The 19715-nt window shown below is 35.0% G+C and overlaps 1 protein-coding gene across 1 annotated transcript in view; it reads left to right on the top strand.

The window, feature by feature from the left end:
- The window catches only part of CDK13 (cyclin dependent kinase 13), a 180856-nt gene extending 163800 nt beyond the window's left edge, over window positions 1-17056 (top strand). Inside the window, exons 10-15 of the mRNA XM_042780990.1 lie at window positions 429-545; window positions 1233-1364; window positions 6464-6511; window positions 8041-8246; window positions 15375-15647; window positions 16206-17056. Coding sequence (XP_042636924.1) covers window positions 429-545; window positions 1233-1364; window positions 6464-6511; window positions 8041-8246; window positions 15375-15647; window positions 16206-17056 — 1627 coding nt within the window. The remainder of the gene's footprint in view (window positions 1-428; window positions 546-1232; window positions 1365-6463; window positions 6512-8040; window positions 8247-15374; window positions 15648-16205) is intronic.
- Window positions 17057-19715: the final 2659 nt, after the last annotated feature.

Here is a 19715-nt window from a genome sequence, read left to right as displayed (position 1 = left end):
CAGCTGTTCATGCGGACTACTTTGCATTCATGGGAAGAAGTAGTATAACAGGTAGCTATAAAACAGACAAAGACATATACTAATTTATAGCTCCATAACTTGTTGGCAGAAATTCATTGTGGTGTTTTTAAGATACAGACTACATATTTGGAATGTCATGTGTTACTTTAAAATACTGTTTTGCAGATATGAAGATGGTCTTTACAAGAATTGTAATACCTGGAGGGTTAGAAGCATCCACGGAACATAAGTTGATCTCCTAAAATGAGTTAAACTGGGATGATGAAAATATTTAATGAATTTGTTATACACTGTCAGACCTTCAATTTTGTATATTTTAAAATGAGCTGGTATTTTGTATAGCCCTTGTATGTATTATTTTTTCTGTTTAGTTGATAGTGATGTACTTCTTTTTGTGTATTGTTTAGCCGGATATGTGGGAGTCCATGTCCTGCAGTGTGGCCTGATGTAATCAAACTACCGTATTTCAACACCATGAAACCAAAGAAGCAGTATCGTCGAAAGTTAAGAGAAGAATTTGTTTTGTAAGAAGGGGATGTTTAAACATCCATATTGCTTTAAATGTTTTTTAAACAGCTATTGCTTGTGTCGTGCCTAAATGTTACTTTATCTGGTTATTAACCCAAAGCAGATTTAGCACAAATTTTTAGATCATTTAATTTTGAATTTCACTTTGCTTCATGCAAATTACCATTCATCATCATTGAATTAGTAATTTACATGGTGTGTTTGATTTGGTGCTTATAAGAAAGAACTTTAATGATACTGTTTTTTATTTTTTTTGCCTTAACTCATTGGGAATTTGCTCTGTCACATATCTGAAGGCCGTAAGTCTGCAATCAAGGCGTCAACAGGGCTGTGCTCCCTCTAGAAGCTATAGGGAAGATTCCTTCCTTGCCTTTTCCAGCTTCTGGTTGATACTGTTTTAAATTTTAATGAAACAGCTTTATTTTGTTTTAGAAAACACTGTTACAAAAGAAAATTGCCAATAGAGTAATAAAATATTTTTTACCCGAAGTTTAAATTATTTAGAGTAACAGCTATGAAATTATATATAATAATGAGATAGTAATCAAAGGAAAATTTGGAATATATTGGAATAAAGTATTATAAACATATTATAAAATGCCAGTATTTAAAATAAGCTCAAAAATAAACACTAAATTTATATCTAAAGAACATATATAATTTTTTCAATCTTTTCATGCTAGTATCCCTGCAGCTGCACTAGATTTGTTTGATTACATGCTCGCCTTGGATCCTAGTAAGCGCTGCACTGCCGAACAAGCTCTTCAGTGTGATTTCCTGCGAGATGTGGAACCCTCAAAAATGCCTCCACCAGAGTAAGTGACTTTTTATTATATTATATTCAGAATCTGCATAGTTTAATACCATCTTTATATAATGATCAGAAGATATTCTATGCTCAGCTAATTCAAAAGAAATAGAACAAGTCATAAGAAATAGATAAAATAGCAGTAATACACATAATTTACACATCTAGGATCTAGGTGCTTGCTTAATGTTCAGCTAACCATAAGAAAAAAGCAGCCTTCCTCTGGCTAGTTTTACAGTTAATTGATCTCAGGTTTTTCTTAATGTATTTGAACTCTAAGAAAATATTACTGCTGCTACTATTTCTAGTACAACTTATACCAATAGTATTGTTTATATTAGTACTAAAATTACTGTAGCTAAAATTCTGAGTGCTCTGCTAAGCATTCTTCATGTATTAACCTTTGTAATCTTATCAGGTAGGTATTACTATTATTATCACCATTTACAGAGGAGGAAGCAGGCTTAGAGAGGTTAAGAAACTTGCCCAGGTATACAAATCTAGTAGAAGAGTAGAGTTAGCTCTCAAATTCAAGTTACTCAAATTAGCGAATTTATGAAATACTCCTTTGCATGCTACTGATGATACTTACCATTGAATAGAAGAATGAGTATCAGAAGCCTTCATAGACTAAGTTTATTGTCTGCATAGAATTCAGGAGTCAGAATATCTAGGTTCTTGAACTTTAAACCCTTATGGCTTCTGTAGTATCTCTAAGATTGATATGGGGAAGGTGGGAAGGGAGATAGTAGTCTATCTGATTTTCCTTTACAGGGTCTAGAAACTTGGTAGGTATTTTCTTAGTAATTAAATGATGATGAGCATGAAATCAAGCCTATCACTGTAATAAACTGTTTTATATAATAAAATTAGCATATTGTAAATGAACAAACATGGGCTTTGGAGTTCAAATCCTGGCTCTTCCACTTATTAGTTACAGTGGAATTATTGTATTTCTACAAGACTGTCATATTTAGCTTCATTAAGTTTTTAATTTAAGTTTTATTGAACTATTGTGTGATGATTTGAGAGGCAGAAAGGACCTCTCTGGCTTGCTAAGAAACCTGAATCATTCACTGTTAAATTAATTGTTTAATGTTTGTTTGCTTATCATTATATATCAGCAGTCTTGAAACTTTGGCTCTAGTACCCCTTCAAAGAATTAGTAAATTTTTTTATTTTTAAAAATTTTAATCTTACAGAAAAATAGTAAGAATAGTACAGTGAGCATTCATATACCATTCACCTAGATTCAACCATTATTAGTATTTAGACATAGGCTTTATCATTTTATATAAACTTTATTTTTCTTCAACTGTTTGAATAATAAGTGCAGAAAGTGACACTTCTAAATATTTCATTATGTTTCTATAAGAAGTAATACTTCCTTTCACATAGGTACCATTATAAGAAATTTAGCACTGTAATATCTAATATTTTAGATTGCCCTATTAAGCTGGAAAATTTTTTACAGATTTTTTTTTCCTAAGATATTCATTTAAAGTTCAAAAATTGCATTTTGTTATCATGTCTGTTTAGTCTTTAATTCCTCCTTGGAAAGAACTTTTAAGATACTGACATTTTTGCAGAGTTTGTGTTAGCTGTCTTGTAAAATATTCCACAGTGTAGATTTGATTGCCTTTTCCTTTTTTTTCTCTCCTCATGTGTAATCAGAATTAGATTAATGTTTTTGACAAGAATAGTAACAAAAACCAAAACCAGACTCATTGCTGTCTAGTCCAATCCAGCTCATAGTGACTCCTCCTTGGGTTTCTGAAGCAGTATTGCTACAGAAGTAGATTGCCCAATCTTCCTTCTGAGGAGTGGCTGGTGGGTTTGAACTGCCAGCCTTTTGGTTAGCAGTCAAATGCCTTAGGCACTATGCCACCAGACCTACCTATCACATCAAGAGAAATTTAATGTCAGTTTGTCTCTTTACTGGTAAAACTAAGTTTGATTACTTGGTTCAGATGGTCCACCTGAAAGAATTCTGGTAAAGCTATGTATCTAGCATGTTTCAGTTACTAGTGGTTTTTTTTTTTTTTTTTTTTTCCAACCAAAAGTAAGTAGTTGCAAAAAAAGATGTGATTTTTAGTATATTGTAAATGTTAACATTTTAAAGTGGAGCAGTTAAATCACTCTTGTAAATGCATTCTGTGAAATCCAAATATCTTAGCATTTTGATATCCAATAGCATTCACTTAAAATATGTATGGACAAACTCTTCTTTAACAAATGGACATTATTCTGTTTTCATCTTGAACTTGCATATTGTTCCTATAGAGTTTTATTCTAATGTAATAACATTTATGTTTAAAAGTATTTTATTGATCTCTCTGCTGTAGTTTTTTAAAAGAATTAGATATAGGTAGAGAAGGAGCTCTGGTGGTGCAGTGCCTAAGGCATTTGACTGCTAACCAGAAGGCTGGTGGTTCAAACCCACCACCCACTCCTTGGAAGGAAGGTGGAGCAACCTACTTCTGTGGTGATACCGCCTCGGAAACCCAAGGAGGGGTCCCTTTGAGTCGGATCTGACTTGACGGCAGTGAGTTTTGGTTTTTTGGTTTTATAGGTAGAGAGATGGAAATTTAATTTAAAAAAATTTCTTGTAATTACAGTTTTTTACTTGATTAAAATTTTCATAGCAAATAGTAGCACTATATAGTTCAGTAAGACAAAAAGAAAGAAAAGAAAAAAAATAGTTCATTTTTGTTGGAAACACAAGTTAATGAAATAGAAGGGGCTTGAGGTTTTTTCCCCAAGTGGGTTGCATATCTAATCATTGTTTATTTTAGTTATTCTAGAATGAGACATATTTCCATATCAATTGTAATTCTATTTTTTTATTTATAAGACCCTTATAAATTAGCGTGTGAGAATAGAAGGAGCTATATTATATCATAGCTACATCATTGAGTTCTTTGAAGTCCTTCTATAAAATCACATAGTTGATTTAGCATCGGAAATTATTTTAATAACCTCTTAGATGTCAGCTTAAGATTCTTTCTCCTTTAATTTTCTTGACAATGAAGAATTGGAAACCATATGACTTGTATAAGGATTTCTTACTCAGTCATTGTTGTTGTTATGTGCTGTTGAGTCGGACCCGACTCATAGCTACCCCTCCTTGGGTTTCTGAGGCAGTATCAGTATGAAAGTAGATTGCCCAACTTTCCTTCTGAGGAGTGGCTGGTGGGTTTGAACCGCCAGCCTTCTGGTTAGCAGTCAAGTGCCTAAGCTACCAGAGACCTTTACTTTCTCAATTTTTGAGAAAATGAACCTAAAAGGATTTACTTACCAGTAATTATTAAGTGACTTCTTACAGTTATTTTTCTTTTAACAATACTTATTTATTCCCTTATACTCAGAAAAGGTAAGGAAGTCAACATAGTAATTTCAGTGCTACTTTGCCAGTCCATTTTTAAAATTAGGTGTTTTTTATTAACATACTTTTAGAATTTTTTTTGTCAAATATTAGAACTGTAGATTTCTTCTATGCAGTTGATGGAAAATGTCTTTAACCTAATAATAAATTTCTTCCCATATTGTCAAACAGATCACCTAAATCAGACTTAATTTTTATCAGAAAACACCTCACTGCATTTTTTTTTTTTCATAAAAAATAAACATGTTAATACACATTTTGAAAAACATCGTGTAAACTGGGAACAAATTATGGAATGCATGTTTATTAGAGCAGTCAGATCTAGATTATAATGATATCAATGCAATATTTTTTAAATAAAACGTTATATAAACAACATACTATAACATTACTCATTGTTTTAATATGAAAGAATGAGTAATTGAAATTTCAAGTTATCTAAGTAAAGGCTATAGAGAAAAGCATGGTATTCCTTTGGAAAATATGTACACACATCAAACTCATAATTTTTAGGAATAATCAAATGACAGTAGGGTATTAAAGCAAGAAATAACTATTCATTGTAGTAGATGTCCTTTCAAACTTTTCTAATATGCTTAATTGTAAAAAATGTATATATGCTACAGAACAGAAGAACAAATTAGACTGACAGCTACCTTATATTTTAACAGCAGTTAAAATGTATTAAGCTATTTTTAAGATGAAATATATTTAACTATGATTGAAATAAATATTTCGTGATATGATACAATAAAATAGTTTAAACTACCTTACTAATGATGATATGAACTACAAAATATGGATATTATAATGCCTACTATGTGTAAGGCATGATCTAAACATTTCATATATGTTAGCATTTATAACCTCTACCCCATGAGGTATATACAGTTGTCATTGCTATTTTTAAAGATAAGAAAACTCAGGTACATAGAGGTGACTTTCTTAATGCAACACAATTAGTGGCTGAGCCAGCATTTGAACCTTCAAAATGCACATAAAAGTTTGGTCATCGTGGAAAGCATTCCTGGTAGTCATCGACTTAGGATGAGTCATGATGAACTGCATTTATGACTGTCCATTTTTGTTTTCTTTTAACATCTTCTTATTACTAGATGTACTACATACAGTGTTGCAGCATCTGTCTGTAGGTTTCTATGTAATGTTTCCAACTCCGAAAGACAAAAATTAATAAAGATATTGATAATAAAAGGCAGTAATAATGAAATCTTAAAAAAGAAAAAAGGAAGAGGTATTCTATTTATGTCAGAACCAACTTATGATGAAGTCGTGGGAATGGGACCCTGTCATATAAGTCAGGGACTACCGGTACTTTGAAGAGTCAGCATCATTAACCTGGTTTTAGCTATGTGTTGGCTAATGTTTTTCTTTTCTAGAGATGAGTGTTGAGAACAGCCATAAAGAATCTCGCACCTCTAAGTTGTGGGAGGGAATGAAAGTTCTTTTAAGTGTATTTCTTTGATTTGTTCCCATGGGTCTCTCCCACAAGAGCAGTGCATTTCCTTGACAGTCAGTTACCTTACTCCATAGTACTGCATTATATCTGAATTCATAGGGTCCCAGCAGAGACTAAGGCAACACATCATGTAATATATAAACACACAAGGAAGGAGGAAGGAAAGTCTTTGGCAGGTTTATGATGCTTTAAGGAGGGTTCCCAATATCAATATTTCAAATTGTCCCTTTGTTTGTTACTCCAGGAGGTTTTTACACGCTGAGGCAATGCACCATAGTAAGATGGCTGAGAGGTATGCCTTTGTTTTTTTTTTTTTTTTGTTTTTGTTTTTTGTTTTTTGGACCTCAGGTGCATAGACTTGGTTTAATCATAATCCTTGTTTCACTCATCATCGGTCCATGCATGGCTCTCTCTTATTTATTTTAGTTACTTAATTTAATTAGTTATTTTTAGTGATGTTAATAAGCAGCCATGAACCCACCACGCCCCAACAAAAGCTAGAACCTTGAAAATAACTTACTTGGATCATATCATACCCTTTCTCTCCACCGACCCATCCCCTTGCCTTCCTCTACCTGAGGTAACCGTCATCCCTTGTTTTCTTTGTATATACTTTTGTTGCCATCTATATGTACTCATAAGAAGTTATATTTTATCTTAGTTTTTAATTTCATAAAAGCGTGTCATTCTGTTTGTAATCTTTCGGGAATTACCTTTTTACTTAATATTAAATTATATTGCTAAGATTCAACCATATTGTTGCATATGCCTTTATTTGATAAAATAAGGAAAGAGTAATTGTGAAAGAGGAGGTGTGAAAAGAAGAACCTGCTTGAACATGCAGGCCATTCTTAAAGATCAGTTTTAAGAAATGACACATGGATATGGAAATGAATTCCCTTAAAACAATTTCTGTCAGGTGTGTCCCCTTGGAAAGTCTTCATGTATCCCTGGAGGTAAAGATATCCCGGTTTGAAGACTGCAGATATATATCACCAGTTTGGGGCTGCTTAAGGGAATTTGTAGATATTCTGGGCAAGTTTATTAACCTTTTCCAAGCCTCAATTTTGTCATCTTTAAAAGAGATATGATAGTAACTTTCCATTGTTTTTTTATTAGAGTAAGAAAAGCCATTTATAAGTTAACATTCTTCAGTGTTGTTAGCTTTATGAAATTATATTAAGGTAAAATTATATCAGTATTGTGGCCTATTCTAATAGTAGGTAGTTACTCAGAATTCCTTATTGATAAGCTTCTTTGTGCCTGGATTATTTACTTAAAAACTCATTTGTGGCATCAGTTTAATTGTAGAGCATTTGATTGTAGAAGCAAATTAAGCGAGTACTAAAAAGAAGCTTTGACTAGAAAGTTTTTCACAAATGTTACGTTCTATAGTTTTTACTACTTTTTATCCTGTGTTTAGCTTCTGCAAATGGCAAATTATTTTGCCTTCTTTTTTTATTCAAAGTATGATGTACTGTGAAGAACGGCTCTAAAAGGTTGCACAAAGGATAATTAGTAACCTGCTTTTATGAATGTATAGTCTTCATTCAAAGTTTTAATAAATGATTATTCAGAAGGCAAAAAAAAAAAAAAATTAGTTTTGCTATAAATAAGGGTGAAGCCCTGGAAGGAGAGAGCAGGGCATGCATCATGGATGATTTTTATTACAGGAGTTTAACAAACCCTAAGCATGAAGTTTCAAGACAACCTTTTTTTTTTTTTTTTTTTTGCCTTTGGTTCTATGTAGTAAACATTAGCATTTTTGTTTTTTGTTGTGAGATGCCACTCAGAATCTAACACTTAGGTTTTTTCTTTCAGTCTTCCTTTATGGCAGGATTGTCATGAATTATGGAGTAAGAAGCGAAGAAGACAGAAGCAGATGGGCATGAGTGACGATGTTTCTACAATTAAAGCTCCTAGGAAGGACTTGTCTCTGGGGTTGGATGACAGTAGAACCAGCACACCCCAGGGTGTGCCACCATCTTCACAGCTGAAGTCTCAGGGCAACTCAAGTATAGCACCTGGTTAGTAGTCATTCTTGTTTCTTTCATGTTGCTTTGTGTTTAGTGTTGATTATATTGCTCTGTTGTGAAATTATCTCAGGGCTAAAAGATAAAATTAAGGTCTGTTCACTAATAAGGTTGACAGTTCCTTGTTAATTTGTGGCAGTGTAGAGATTTAATTGCTACTGCCACAACAATTTTAAGCAATCTCAAGGTAAGAAGATATAAGTTATTACATTGGTGATTGGTCAGATTACTCTAGTTGACCATCTTCAACCTTGAGTTAGAATCAGTAGGACTTTTACTACCCCTATATTTTCAGTGAGGCTCAGCATTCAGGATCTGTGGATGCTAAAGGAGATTATAATGGTGGAACAAAGGTGTAGGAGAGATGGCCAAAATTGTAGTGAGAGCTCTCTCATGCCATTTGTAATGTCTGGTTAGTTTTTGGCATTATACTTCTACTCTGATCCAATTCTGTCATAAGATTAAACTTCTTCACAAGACTCAGACAGCCTTCTAAATGTTGTCATATTTACCATTTCATTTAATACACAACTAATTTTTTAAAATGGGACCCACTCTTTGATTTTGCCTCAAGAATCTGGAAAACATTCAGCATTACTTTTAGTTTTTTTGTGAAGATAGACTGATAGAGGGATCCAAAGAGAGAGAGAGAGAGAGAGGAAGAAAGTAAGAAAGTGAGTAGTGGCTGGTTTAACTAAACATGAAAAAATAGTTCAGCGTTATTAAGAGATAAGTAAAGATTGATTGATTGGCTGGGTGATTAAAAAATTCTTTGGATCAAATTGAACTTTAGATGGTTAATATATAAGCTGAGAAAGCTTGAGAAAAATTACTATTATAACTTTTCCGTGTAATCTACAAGTTTACATTTGACCTTGGTCAGACTCTTAAAGTACTGATATATTTCACTTGAAAAACCAAAAGCAATTGTTACTTCTTGTTCAAAAATATTCTTCACAGTTTCTTGAAATAGTGAATTATTCTTGTATATAAAGATATTTGATACACACAATAACTTTGGAGAACACATCTGTTGCAGAAAATGAGGGTTATTTATATCAAGTTCACTATTATTTCTCTTCATCTTAAAAATATGTAAAATCTGGAGACAAGCAGAAGAGAAGCCACAGTAAGTTTTTAAATTTATTTTACATGTTTTATATACCATCTGCTGCTTAAAAATTACAGCCAAGAAAACCCAGTGGGGAAGTTCCACTCTGTTACATGGGGTCACTAGGAGTTGGAGTCGACTCATTGGCACTCCACAACAACTACTATAAAAGGATTTGAGATGAAAGTAACAGGAAGTTTGGATAGTGGTCAGTTGTCCCTGGGGACAGTTGTCAGATTCTTTAACAAGATTAGCATGTCTTTATTTCTGTCCTTAAACTGATATTCTTATTTCACTAGCAAATCTAGCAGGTAGTTATTTCACTCTTATTTTAGCTGGGAAAAAATGAATTGTTCTTTATGGGTTCATTTTATTTTTGTCACATAGTTCTAACTTATATTACAACACTATTAATGGGGGAAAGTTTTGTTTTGCTTTTCATCCTTTCTCCTGCTCATCTTTTCTTTTAAACTATGTCTACTGAGAAGTAAGAATTCTGTTTTTTTTTAGGACAGGGATGGATCCTTTCTTGCTCTGTTTGCTTCTGCTTTCTTTAAAAATGGAAGATTTTTACCAGCTTCTGCAGTCTGAAATTGACCAAATGTGCACTCAAGATGTGTTATCACTGGTGGAATACAAAAGTTGGAAATAAGCATCACCAATAGTTGGAAAATAATAGCCTTGGTGATAGAAATGATGCTGGAGATCACATGATAGAATTTTGCAAGACTAATGACTTACTCATTGCAAATACCTTTTTTTCAACAACACAAAGGTCCACTATACACAAAGACTTTGCCAGATGGAGTACACAGGAATCATATTGACTATATCTGTGGCAAGAGGTGATGGAGAAGCTCAATATATTCAGCCAAAACAAGGCCAGGAGCTGATTGTGGAACAGACAATCAACTGCTCATATGCAAGTTCAACTTGAAGTTGAAGACAATTAAAACAAGTCCATGAGAGCCAAACTATGACCTTGATTATATCCTTCATGAATTTAGAGACCATCTAAAGAATAGATTTGATGCATTGAACATCAGTGACCAAAAACCAGAAAATTGTTCGATGAATCAATTACATCATCCATGAAAAAAGCAGAAGATCATTAAAAAGACAAGAAAGGAAGAAAAGACCAAAATGGATGTCAGAAGAGATTCTGAAACTTGCTCTTGAATGGAAAGTAGCTAAAGCAAATGGAAGAATCAACAGGATATAAGAGCTAAACAGAAGATATCTAAGAGCAGCTCGAGAAGACAAAGTCAGTTATTATAATGAAATGTGCAGAGAGTTGGAGTTAGAAAACCAAAAGGGGAAGAACACGCTCGGCATTTCTCAAGCTGAAAGAACTGAGGAAAATATTTAAGCCTTGAATTGCAGTATTAAAAGATTCCTTGGGCAATATGTTGAATAATTCAGAAAACATCAAAAGAAAAGAACTGGTAGATGCTTATCCATTTCAGGAGGTGGCATATGATCAAGAACCAATGGTATTGAAGGGAGAAGTCAAAGCTGCACTGAAGGAATGGGTGAAAAACAAGGTTTCAGGAATTGACAGAATACCCATTGAGATGTTTCAACAAACAGATGATGTGCTGGAGGCTATGCCAAGAGATTTGGAAGACAGCTATCTGGCTAACTGACTGGAAGAGATCCATATTTGTACCCATTCCGAAGAAAGGTGATCCCACTGAATGTGGAAATTATGAACAATATCATTGATATCACACGCAAGTAAAATCTTACTGAAGATAATTCAAAAATGGTTGCAGCAGTATATTGACAGAGAACTTCCAGAAATGCAAGCTGGATTCAGAAGGGGATGTAGAGTGAGGGATATCATAGCTGATGATACATGACTCTCGGCTCAAAGGAAAGAATACCAGAAAGATGTTTACTTGTGTTTTATTGACTGTGCAAAGGCATTTAATTGTGTGGAACATAACAAATTGTGGATGACATTGAGAAGAATGGCAATTTCAGAACACTTAATTGTACTTATGAGGAACCTGTACATAGACTAGGAGGCTGTCATTTGAACAGAACAAGGAGTACTGCATGATTTAAAATCAGGAAGGGTGTGTGTCATGGTTTTAGCCTTTCACCATACTTACTCAGTCTGTATGCTGAGCAAATAATCCAAGAAGCTGGACTATATGAAGAATGTGGTATCAGGATTGGAGGAAGTCTCATTAAAACAACCTGAGATACACAGATGACACAACTTTGCTTGCTAAAAGTGAGGATGACTTGAAGTACTTACTGACGAAGATTAAAGACTACAGTCTGCAGTATAGATTACACATCAATATAAAGAAAACAAAAATCCCCACAACTGGTGGAATTGGAAATAACATTTGACCTAGCCATTCCATTACTAGGTATATACCCTAAGGAAGTGAGAGCCAGGACAAGAATAGACATATGCACACCCATATTCATCACAGCACTATTTACAATAGCCAAAAGATGGAAACAACCTAGGTGTCCATCAACTGAGGAATGGTTAACCAAACTTTGGTACATATACACAATGGAATACTATGCAGCCCTAAAGAATAACCTAGAATCTGCAAAACACCGCATAATGTGGATGAACTTAGAGGACATTATGCTGAGGGAAATAAATCCAATCACAGAAGGACAAATACTGTATTAGTCCATTATTGTAAAGTCAAGGAAAGGTTTATATATGGAAGGAATTTTCTTTGTTGGTTACAAGGGGTGGGAGGGGAGGGAAGGGAACACTGTTAGATAGGTATAGATAAGTATTGATTTGAGAGATAAGTATTGATTTAGGTGAAGAGAAGGGCAGTGTACCAAATGTGAGTGATCAGCATGGTGGCACTGAGGAAGAGGAACACATAGAGAGGTACATGGGAAGTACAGACAACAAAGATGAACCCTTTTGCACATATAGTACTGCGTTTTCAGTGAAGGCAAACATGGTTATACAGGGGGATAGATGGGTCGACAGGCTGAATTATTAGGTATGTCTGTGCAGGGGGGAGTATGCCCAAGTCTATGTATAGGGTTGGCAGACAATGTTTCTGTAAGTGTACTTGTATGTTCTGTAAGAATTCCCAGTTGTATAGTAGAGCTGATAAGGGGCAAGGTTTTAGTTGCTTGTTGGCCACAGCCAGCTACCCAGAGGGAGTGAGTAGTTGAACCTCGCAGGGAACATCAAACTCAGTTGGCATACCACACTATACAAAACATTGTTCCACTTCCTGGTGAGTAGCGACTAGGATCTTAAAAGCTTGCAAGTGGACATCTAGATGTGACGATGGGTCTCTCCTTGTCCAGAGCAAAGAATAAAGAAAACCAAAGATTCATGGAAACGGTTAGTCCAAGTGACTGGTATACCATGTGATCCTCAGTGTATATGACTTTGAGACTAGATGGTGCCTGCTACCACTGTCAACCATTCAGAGGGGGATCTATGTAGGAGATCCTGGATAGAGAAGGAGAAAAATGTAGAACAAAACTCAAAATCATTTGGGGAAAAAAAAAGGAGCAGGTTTGCTGATCTGATAGCGCCTGGTGGAGCCACTGAGACTATGGCCCCTAGCTGCCCTTCAGGTCTGGAATTGAACCCAAACCTTTGGCTTCCAGCCAAACAAAAGGCAGGCATATGAGGTGAACATTTTCACTAAGTAGATTCACTCCTTGGAAAGAACAATCATGGGAGAATAGAAGGTCTGTGTATGCACAGGGACACAGCTCAGGAGGCAAGTGTATATGGAGGGAAGGACACAGGAAAGAGGTAACTATGGAGAAGAAGTGGGAGGGGAGCTGTTGCATTGTGGTAAACTGTAATTAGTGTCATGAGACAGTGTATGTGAATTGCTGTATGGAAAGTGAATTTGCTCTGTAAATTTTCACCCAAATCACACACACCACAAAGAAATTCTCACAACTGGACCAATAAGCAGCGTTATGAAGATGGAGAAAAGATTGAAGTTTTCAAATACTTTGTATTACTTGTTTCCACAATTAATGCCAATGGAAGCAGCATTCAAGACATCAAAAGACGTGTATTGTATTGGGAAAATATGTTGTGAAAGACCTCTTTCAAGTGCTGAAGAGTAGAGATATCTCCTTGAAGACTAAGATGCGCCGAAACCAAGCCATGGTATTTTCAGTCGCCTGCATGTGAGAGCTGGACAATGAATAAGGAAGACGAGAAAAGAGTAGATGCTTTTGAGTTGTGGTGTTGGTGAAGAATATTGAAAGTACCATGGACTCTAAAAGAACTAACAAATCTGCCCTGGAAGAACTGCAGCCAGAATGCTCCTTGGAAGCGAGAATGGCCAGACTTTGTCTCACTTATTTTGGTCATGTTGTCAGAAGGGGCCATTCTCTGGAGAAGGATGTTATGCTTGGTAAAGTGGAGGGTCAACAAAAGAGAAGGCCCTCAACAAGATTGATTGACACAGTGGCTGCAGTAGTGGGTGCATGTATAGTAGGGATTGTGAGGCTAGCATGGGATTGGTTAGTGTTTCATTCTATTATATATAAGGTTGCTATGAGTCGGAGATGATGACTTAATGGCATATAACAATGACAACAAACAAAATCATCAGTGTCCTGAAATAAGAAAATGCCCCCTGTGGAGAAGAGATGCCTTAGATGCAGAGTACTTCCTAGTGTTCCCACAGAGATAACTCTTCTAATGAAGAAGTGAAAAGTGAGGAAAAATGGACAGTGGGTGTAGCAAACCAGCAGGGTTGCTAATGAATGCCTGTGGTCTTTAAGAACATTTCAGAACTTTGTTTTGAATTGCTCTAAGTACAATATTAAGAAGTAATGTGTCTCAAAAAGTATCTCAAAGTAGATGAAAAGAGAATATAAAAATACAGCATTAATTACCAGTTTTTCATTTCCTTCGAGTTTTTCTTCTGTTGATCTGTCATCTGTGGCTATGGGAATTGCTATTCAGTGTTTGTTTTATTATGTAAGGTATATGGTGGTGTACATATTCATGCTTTGTTATATATGATTCTAGTGATCTTGCACAGGAACCCATTTAAACTTTAACATCACAACTTTGTAGTGAAAGTTAGAAAAACTGAGTTGCTTTTACTGGTGATGAGTTAATACCTACATATATGCAATTTGCTAATTAAGAATGCTTCTGTAGGAGTTGTAACTTACTCAAGGTGACTTAACTTAAAATAATAGTAATTTGAATTTTAAAAAAGACATGTTATCAGGGAGTCTGCTACATCCTAGTATGAATTTACTGCAAAGATTAAGTTCTTAGATAATAAGCTTTATTTTAGAGAAGGATTACAGCATAGTGTTAAAAGCCCAAACTCAAGTTGGAATATCTGGGCTCAAAACTCACCTTTGCTACTTACAGAGGCTGTGACTGTGGGCAGTTTTTAGTCTCTCTGGCTGTCAATTTCTTCTTCAGTAAAATGAAGTTAATAATAGAGCCTTCCTTATAAGATTATAAGAAATAAAGGATGTAAAATGCATAGAAAGTACCTGAGTAGATATCAGCATCTTTCATTTCCCTTTCATAGGTGGTATTTCTTGGTTAAATCTGTAGCATGGTGTTCTCATAGGAGTCATGATTTTAATTTTGAAGTATTTACCCTTAAGGATAACTTACTTAAAATTGACCGTGATTCTTTTTGTTTTAATCTGTGCACATTATTGCTAAAATGTACATTAAATTGAACTAGACTGAGGTTCCTTTTTCATAGTATGTTTTAAATACCTTACTTCAAATGTACATCTTAATATGGTAATAATAGAGCCTTCAGGGGAGTGGGTATGTAAGTTATGGCAATTTTAATTAATACAGATTTTGTCTTTAGTAAAAACAGGCCCTGGACAGCAGTTAAACCACAGTGAATTGGCAATTCTACTAAACCTACTACAATCTAAAACAAGTGTTAATATGGCTGATTTTGTCCAACTGTTGAACAGTAAGGTAAACTCTGAGACTCAACAGCAGCTAAATAAAATAAACCTTCCTGCTGGAATTTTGGCAACAGGTGAAAAACAGACAGATCCATCAACACCACAACAGGAGTCTTCGAAACCATTGGGAGGAATTCAGCCGCCTTCTCAGACGGTCCAGCCTAAAGTGGAGACTGATGCTGCCCAGGCGGCTGTGCAGAGTGCGTTTGCAGTTTTGTTGACACAGTTAATAAAGGCTCAGCAGTCAAAGCAAAAAGACATGCTACTGGAAGAGCGAGAAAATGGATCAGGACACGAAACATCATTACAACTCAGGCCACCTCCAGAACCCAGCACTCCAGTATTGGGTGAGTGTTTAGATATACCAGGCCACTACAAAAGCTGTGTTAAATCCACTTTCTTTTTTTTATTATGTGCAATGCATATTGTTTAGTGGCTTGCTAGGAGTTGTCCTGAAAATTCTGAGGTCAGTGGTTATAGTTGATTTATTCCCAGTAATTTATTTTTCAATAAATTATCCATGTGTGATATAACTCAATATAAGTGCTTTAGAGTTTTCTCAGGTAAGCATGTGCTTAAGAAATAACCTTTTACTCTCTATATAAAAGGATGATTGACCATGTCAGAAACTTTATATATGCAGTAGCTTTTGTTCCTCAAATAATAAATAAATGTGTGGTAACTTTGAAAAGCCAAATACAATGAAAAGAAAAAAATTTCAGTCACCATAGACTTAAATGATGGTAAGTAGCATCTGTACTTGTAAAAACTCTTTTCATTTAATGTTGTGTCAGAGATGGCGCATCCAGTAATCTTTAGGACCTCTCATAGGAGACATAGACTACTTTGAATATTTAGTTTTTCCTGATAACTTTTGACTCTGTTTTTTGGTTTGTTTCAATTAGGGCAAGATGATCTCATTCAGCACCAAGATGTGAGAATATTGGAGCTAACACCAGAACCAGACCGGCCTCGGATTCTGCCTCCCGATCAACGACCACCTGAACCCCCTGAACCACCACCAGTCACTGATGAAGATCTGGATTATCGGACAGAAAACCAGCATGTACCCACTACTAGTTCTTCGTTAACTGACCCTCATGCTGGAGTGAAAGCAGCCTTGTTACAGCTACTTACTCAGCATCAGCCCCAGGATGAGCCCAAAAGAGAAGGTGGTATTGATTATCAAGCAGGAGACACTTACGTACCCACTGCAGACTACAAAGACAATTTTGGATCCTCTTCTTTCTCTTCTGCTCCTTATGTGAGTAATGATGGTCTAGGAGGTAGTTCTGCTCCATCATTGGAACGACGTAGCTTCATTGGAAACTCAGATATTCAGTCTTTGGATAACTACAGTACTGCTTCATCTCATTCTGCTGGTCCACCTCAGCCTTCTGCCTTTTCCGAGTCATTTCCCAGCTCAGTAGCTGGATATGGAGACATTTACCTCAATACTGGTCACATGTTGTTCAGTGGAGATAAGGACCATAGATTTGAATATAGCCATGGCCCTATTGCAGTCCTGGCAAACAGCAGTGACCCTTCCACAGGGCCAGAGAGTACTCATCCTTTGCCAGCAAAGATACACAACTATAACTATGGTGGTAACTTACAGGAAAACCCAGGTGGCCCCAGCCTCATGCATGGACAGACCTGGACTTCTCCTGCCCAAGGACCTGGATATTCACAAGGATACAGGGGACACATTAGCACATCAACTGGCAGGGGTCGAGGCAGAGGGTTACCATACTGAATATCTGTTTTTCCTCAGGCACATCATTTTTATCTGGAAAGACTTTTCTAGCTGCAGTTTAAGGCAGCAATCCAAGAGACTTGAATAATATTAATTCAACAACAGCTTTATTTTTATGTGGAAAGGGTCTTGCATACAATAGTAAAAAAAACAAAACAAACAAAAAAAAAACCTTTGCTTAAATTCATGCTGTTCTAAAAACTAGATCTATTGATTGTACATCTTCACAAATTCTAGTTAACAATTTTATTTTGTATTTTCGCAGTTTTAAGTGGATGCTAATTTTAGGGACATAAGTCTTTTATGACCCTCTTGCAGATCTGAACTATGCACATTTGTGCTTTTTTTGTAAGTTTGGACCAACTTTTATGTAACAAACAAACACCCCTCCCCCTAGTTTTACAACAATCAGAAAGGGCACTGATTTATTTGGTATTTTTCTTTTTACAAAGCTACCTTTAGTCAAAGGTCACTGTCTTTGCACCTGCTTTCAGTGTTATTGTGAAAGGTGTACTTTGTGCTCATTTCAGAAAATAAAACACAACCTTTCTCTTGATGCAACAGTTTTATAAAAAGAAATGGTCAACATTATTTTTGTTTTGTTTTGCAGATTATCACAGCCTAGCAGTTGCATTCAAATGAAATAGTGGGTTTTATATGAATAACATGGGTAGGGTGGGGAGGGGAAGTAAGTGCCTTAACAGGTAAACGTAAGGTCTGAAAAAGCAGTTAACTGCTACACTCATTTGTCTTTTAAATGGAATAAATCAATGCATTATAGCAGAGAGACAGAAAGCCCTCAGGTTTTCCAGGGCTACCTGTTGAGTTCCTGGTAGGTTCATTCCCTCTGCCTGTCACACCTTCTCCTTTTTTCCCTGTGTTTGTGCTATGTTACTTTTCACTAACACCTTCTCTTGAAAGAGGAGTGAAAGCAAAGAAAGGAAGTAGAACTCCAACCAATATCTTTTGTTACCTGTGAGAAGTTCTGAGGAGTTTGTCATTTAAATTGTTGAAAATAATAGCAGGTGGAGGAGAATTTCAGAGTACCCTTTTCATTCAGGCTGCTATTATTGTCCCTGCTTGCATTTGCCATGAATAATTGGAGGTCAGTAGTATAGAAGCAAGGGTTAGTAAGAGTTTGCATAATTCTATTAAAGTTCAAGGGGGGAGGGGTGGCAAAAGCCATATTTTAAAATACATTATTGCCATGTTAAGGAAAAGTCAACTCACTAGAAACATCACCTAGATTGAATTTATTGAAGCAAAAGAAAAAATACTGAGAGAACCTCTTATTTCCCTTCCTCTCATCTTATGTAAGATTTCTTATGACTTATGCCAGACTTTTAGAGCAATTTTGGTTCATTTTAAAATGTTTCTTTTTTATTACAAGCAGCAAAGAATGGTGGGTTAGCCCTTATTTATACTGCAATAGTGTCAAGTCTTAACTATCTTCGCACATTCATACACACAAAATTAGAACAAGTACAGGAAGGAACCAAAGGTAAATAACCAGTGTTTCCATTATCACTAATGTAAAAATAGACTATGGAAATTAGATTTGTGCCAATTAACCATTTTGTTTTAACTATTCTCCTGGTAAATTACTTTTTTGATTGAGTCTTAAATTGGAACAGCTATTATATTATTACTAAATTACTCCAGTTCTGAAGACACTCTCTTAATCCTGTGCCCTCTATCTGACTTATAAACCTTCATTTCAGAACAGTCTCTGAGGAGCATTATAGTTTGTTGACAGAGTATTTTAAAGTGGATCATTTACCATTTTGGTATGATAAATCAGTTGATACCAGTTGACAATTTTATTTTTTGATGGACTTTTTTTTGTTGTTGGGGAGGAAGAAATGAATGGAAGAAAATATTTTGCTTTTGTTTGAATTGAGTAGTAACAACTTACAATTAATTACTATTTTTCAGGAAGTGAAGAAAAATTTTTTTGAAATTTAGCAAAAATAGCTACAGTATTCAAGTATCTGAAATTTTAATATGGTGAGTCTTAGAGCTGTAGACTTTCCATTAAGTGACAGTATCTAAATTACTCTTAATAGTCACACTAGATAATTCTGCTGACCATAAGCAGCTAAAAGTGAAGATATTTATGTGACATGAATAGCCTGTGTTTTAAAAATTAAATATTTTGTATAAAATTGAATTGTGTTTGGATAGTTTTTCTAATTAAACATTTTAGTTATATATTTATGGTGGGAGAGTGGCTGGGAGGACAGGGAAATTATTGCTTGAAATTGGAAATGTATACTTCTAATAGTATCCTAGGACAGCATTGACTGAGAATCATCACAGTATTTATGTATACCTTAGAAAGAAAAAAAAGTTCCCAATTAAATTATAACACAATGATGAGATGCCATCAACTATAAGATATATCCCAATTTCAGAAATACTATTTTATGAAAGAATGTATCTTATAAATTAGTGAGTAATAATAAAATATCAATGATCTTTCTGTAGCATTTAATACATTAGTTTAGTGGATTTGGATTAAAACAAAAAAAGATAAAGGTTGAGAAATCACTAATTTTATAGATTATAACAGCTTCAGTAATTTCTGAATATTCTGAAAACTAAGAATATAAAATACTTGTTAAATTTTGGGGGAAGAAACAGGTAAGTCATTGCAAAT

Source organism: Orycteropus afer, unplaced genomic scaffold (genome assembly GCF_000298275.1).
Source record: "Orycteropus afer afer isolate SDZICR_OR568_19922 unplaced genomic scaffold, OryAfe1.0 scaffold00077, whole genome shotgun sequence".
Lineage (NCBI taxonomy): Eukaryota > Metazoa > Chordata > Mammalia > Tubulidentata > Orycteropodidae > Orycteropus > Orycteropus afer.
The sequence above is the reverse complement of the archived record's forward strand: the minus strand, read 5'-3'. Positions and strand labels throughout refer to the sequence as shown.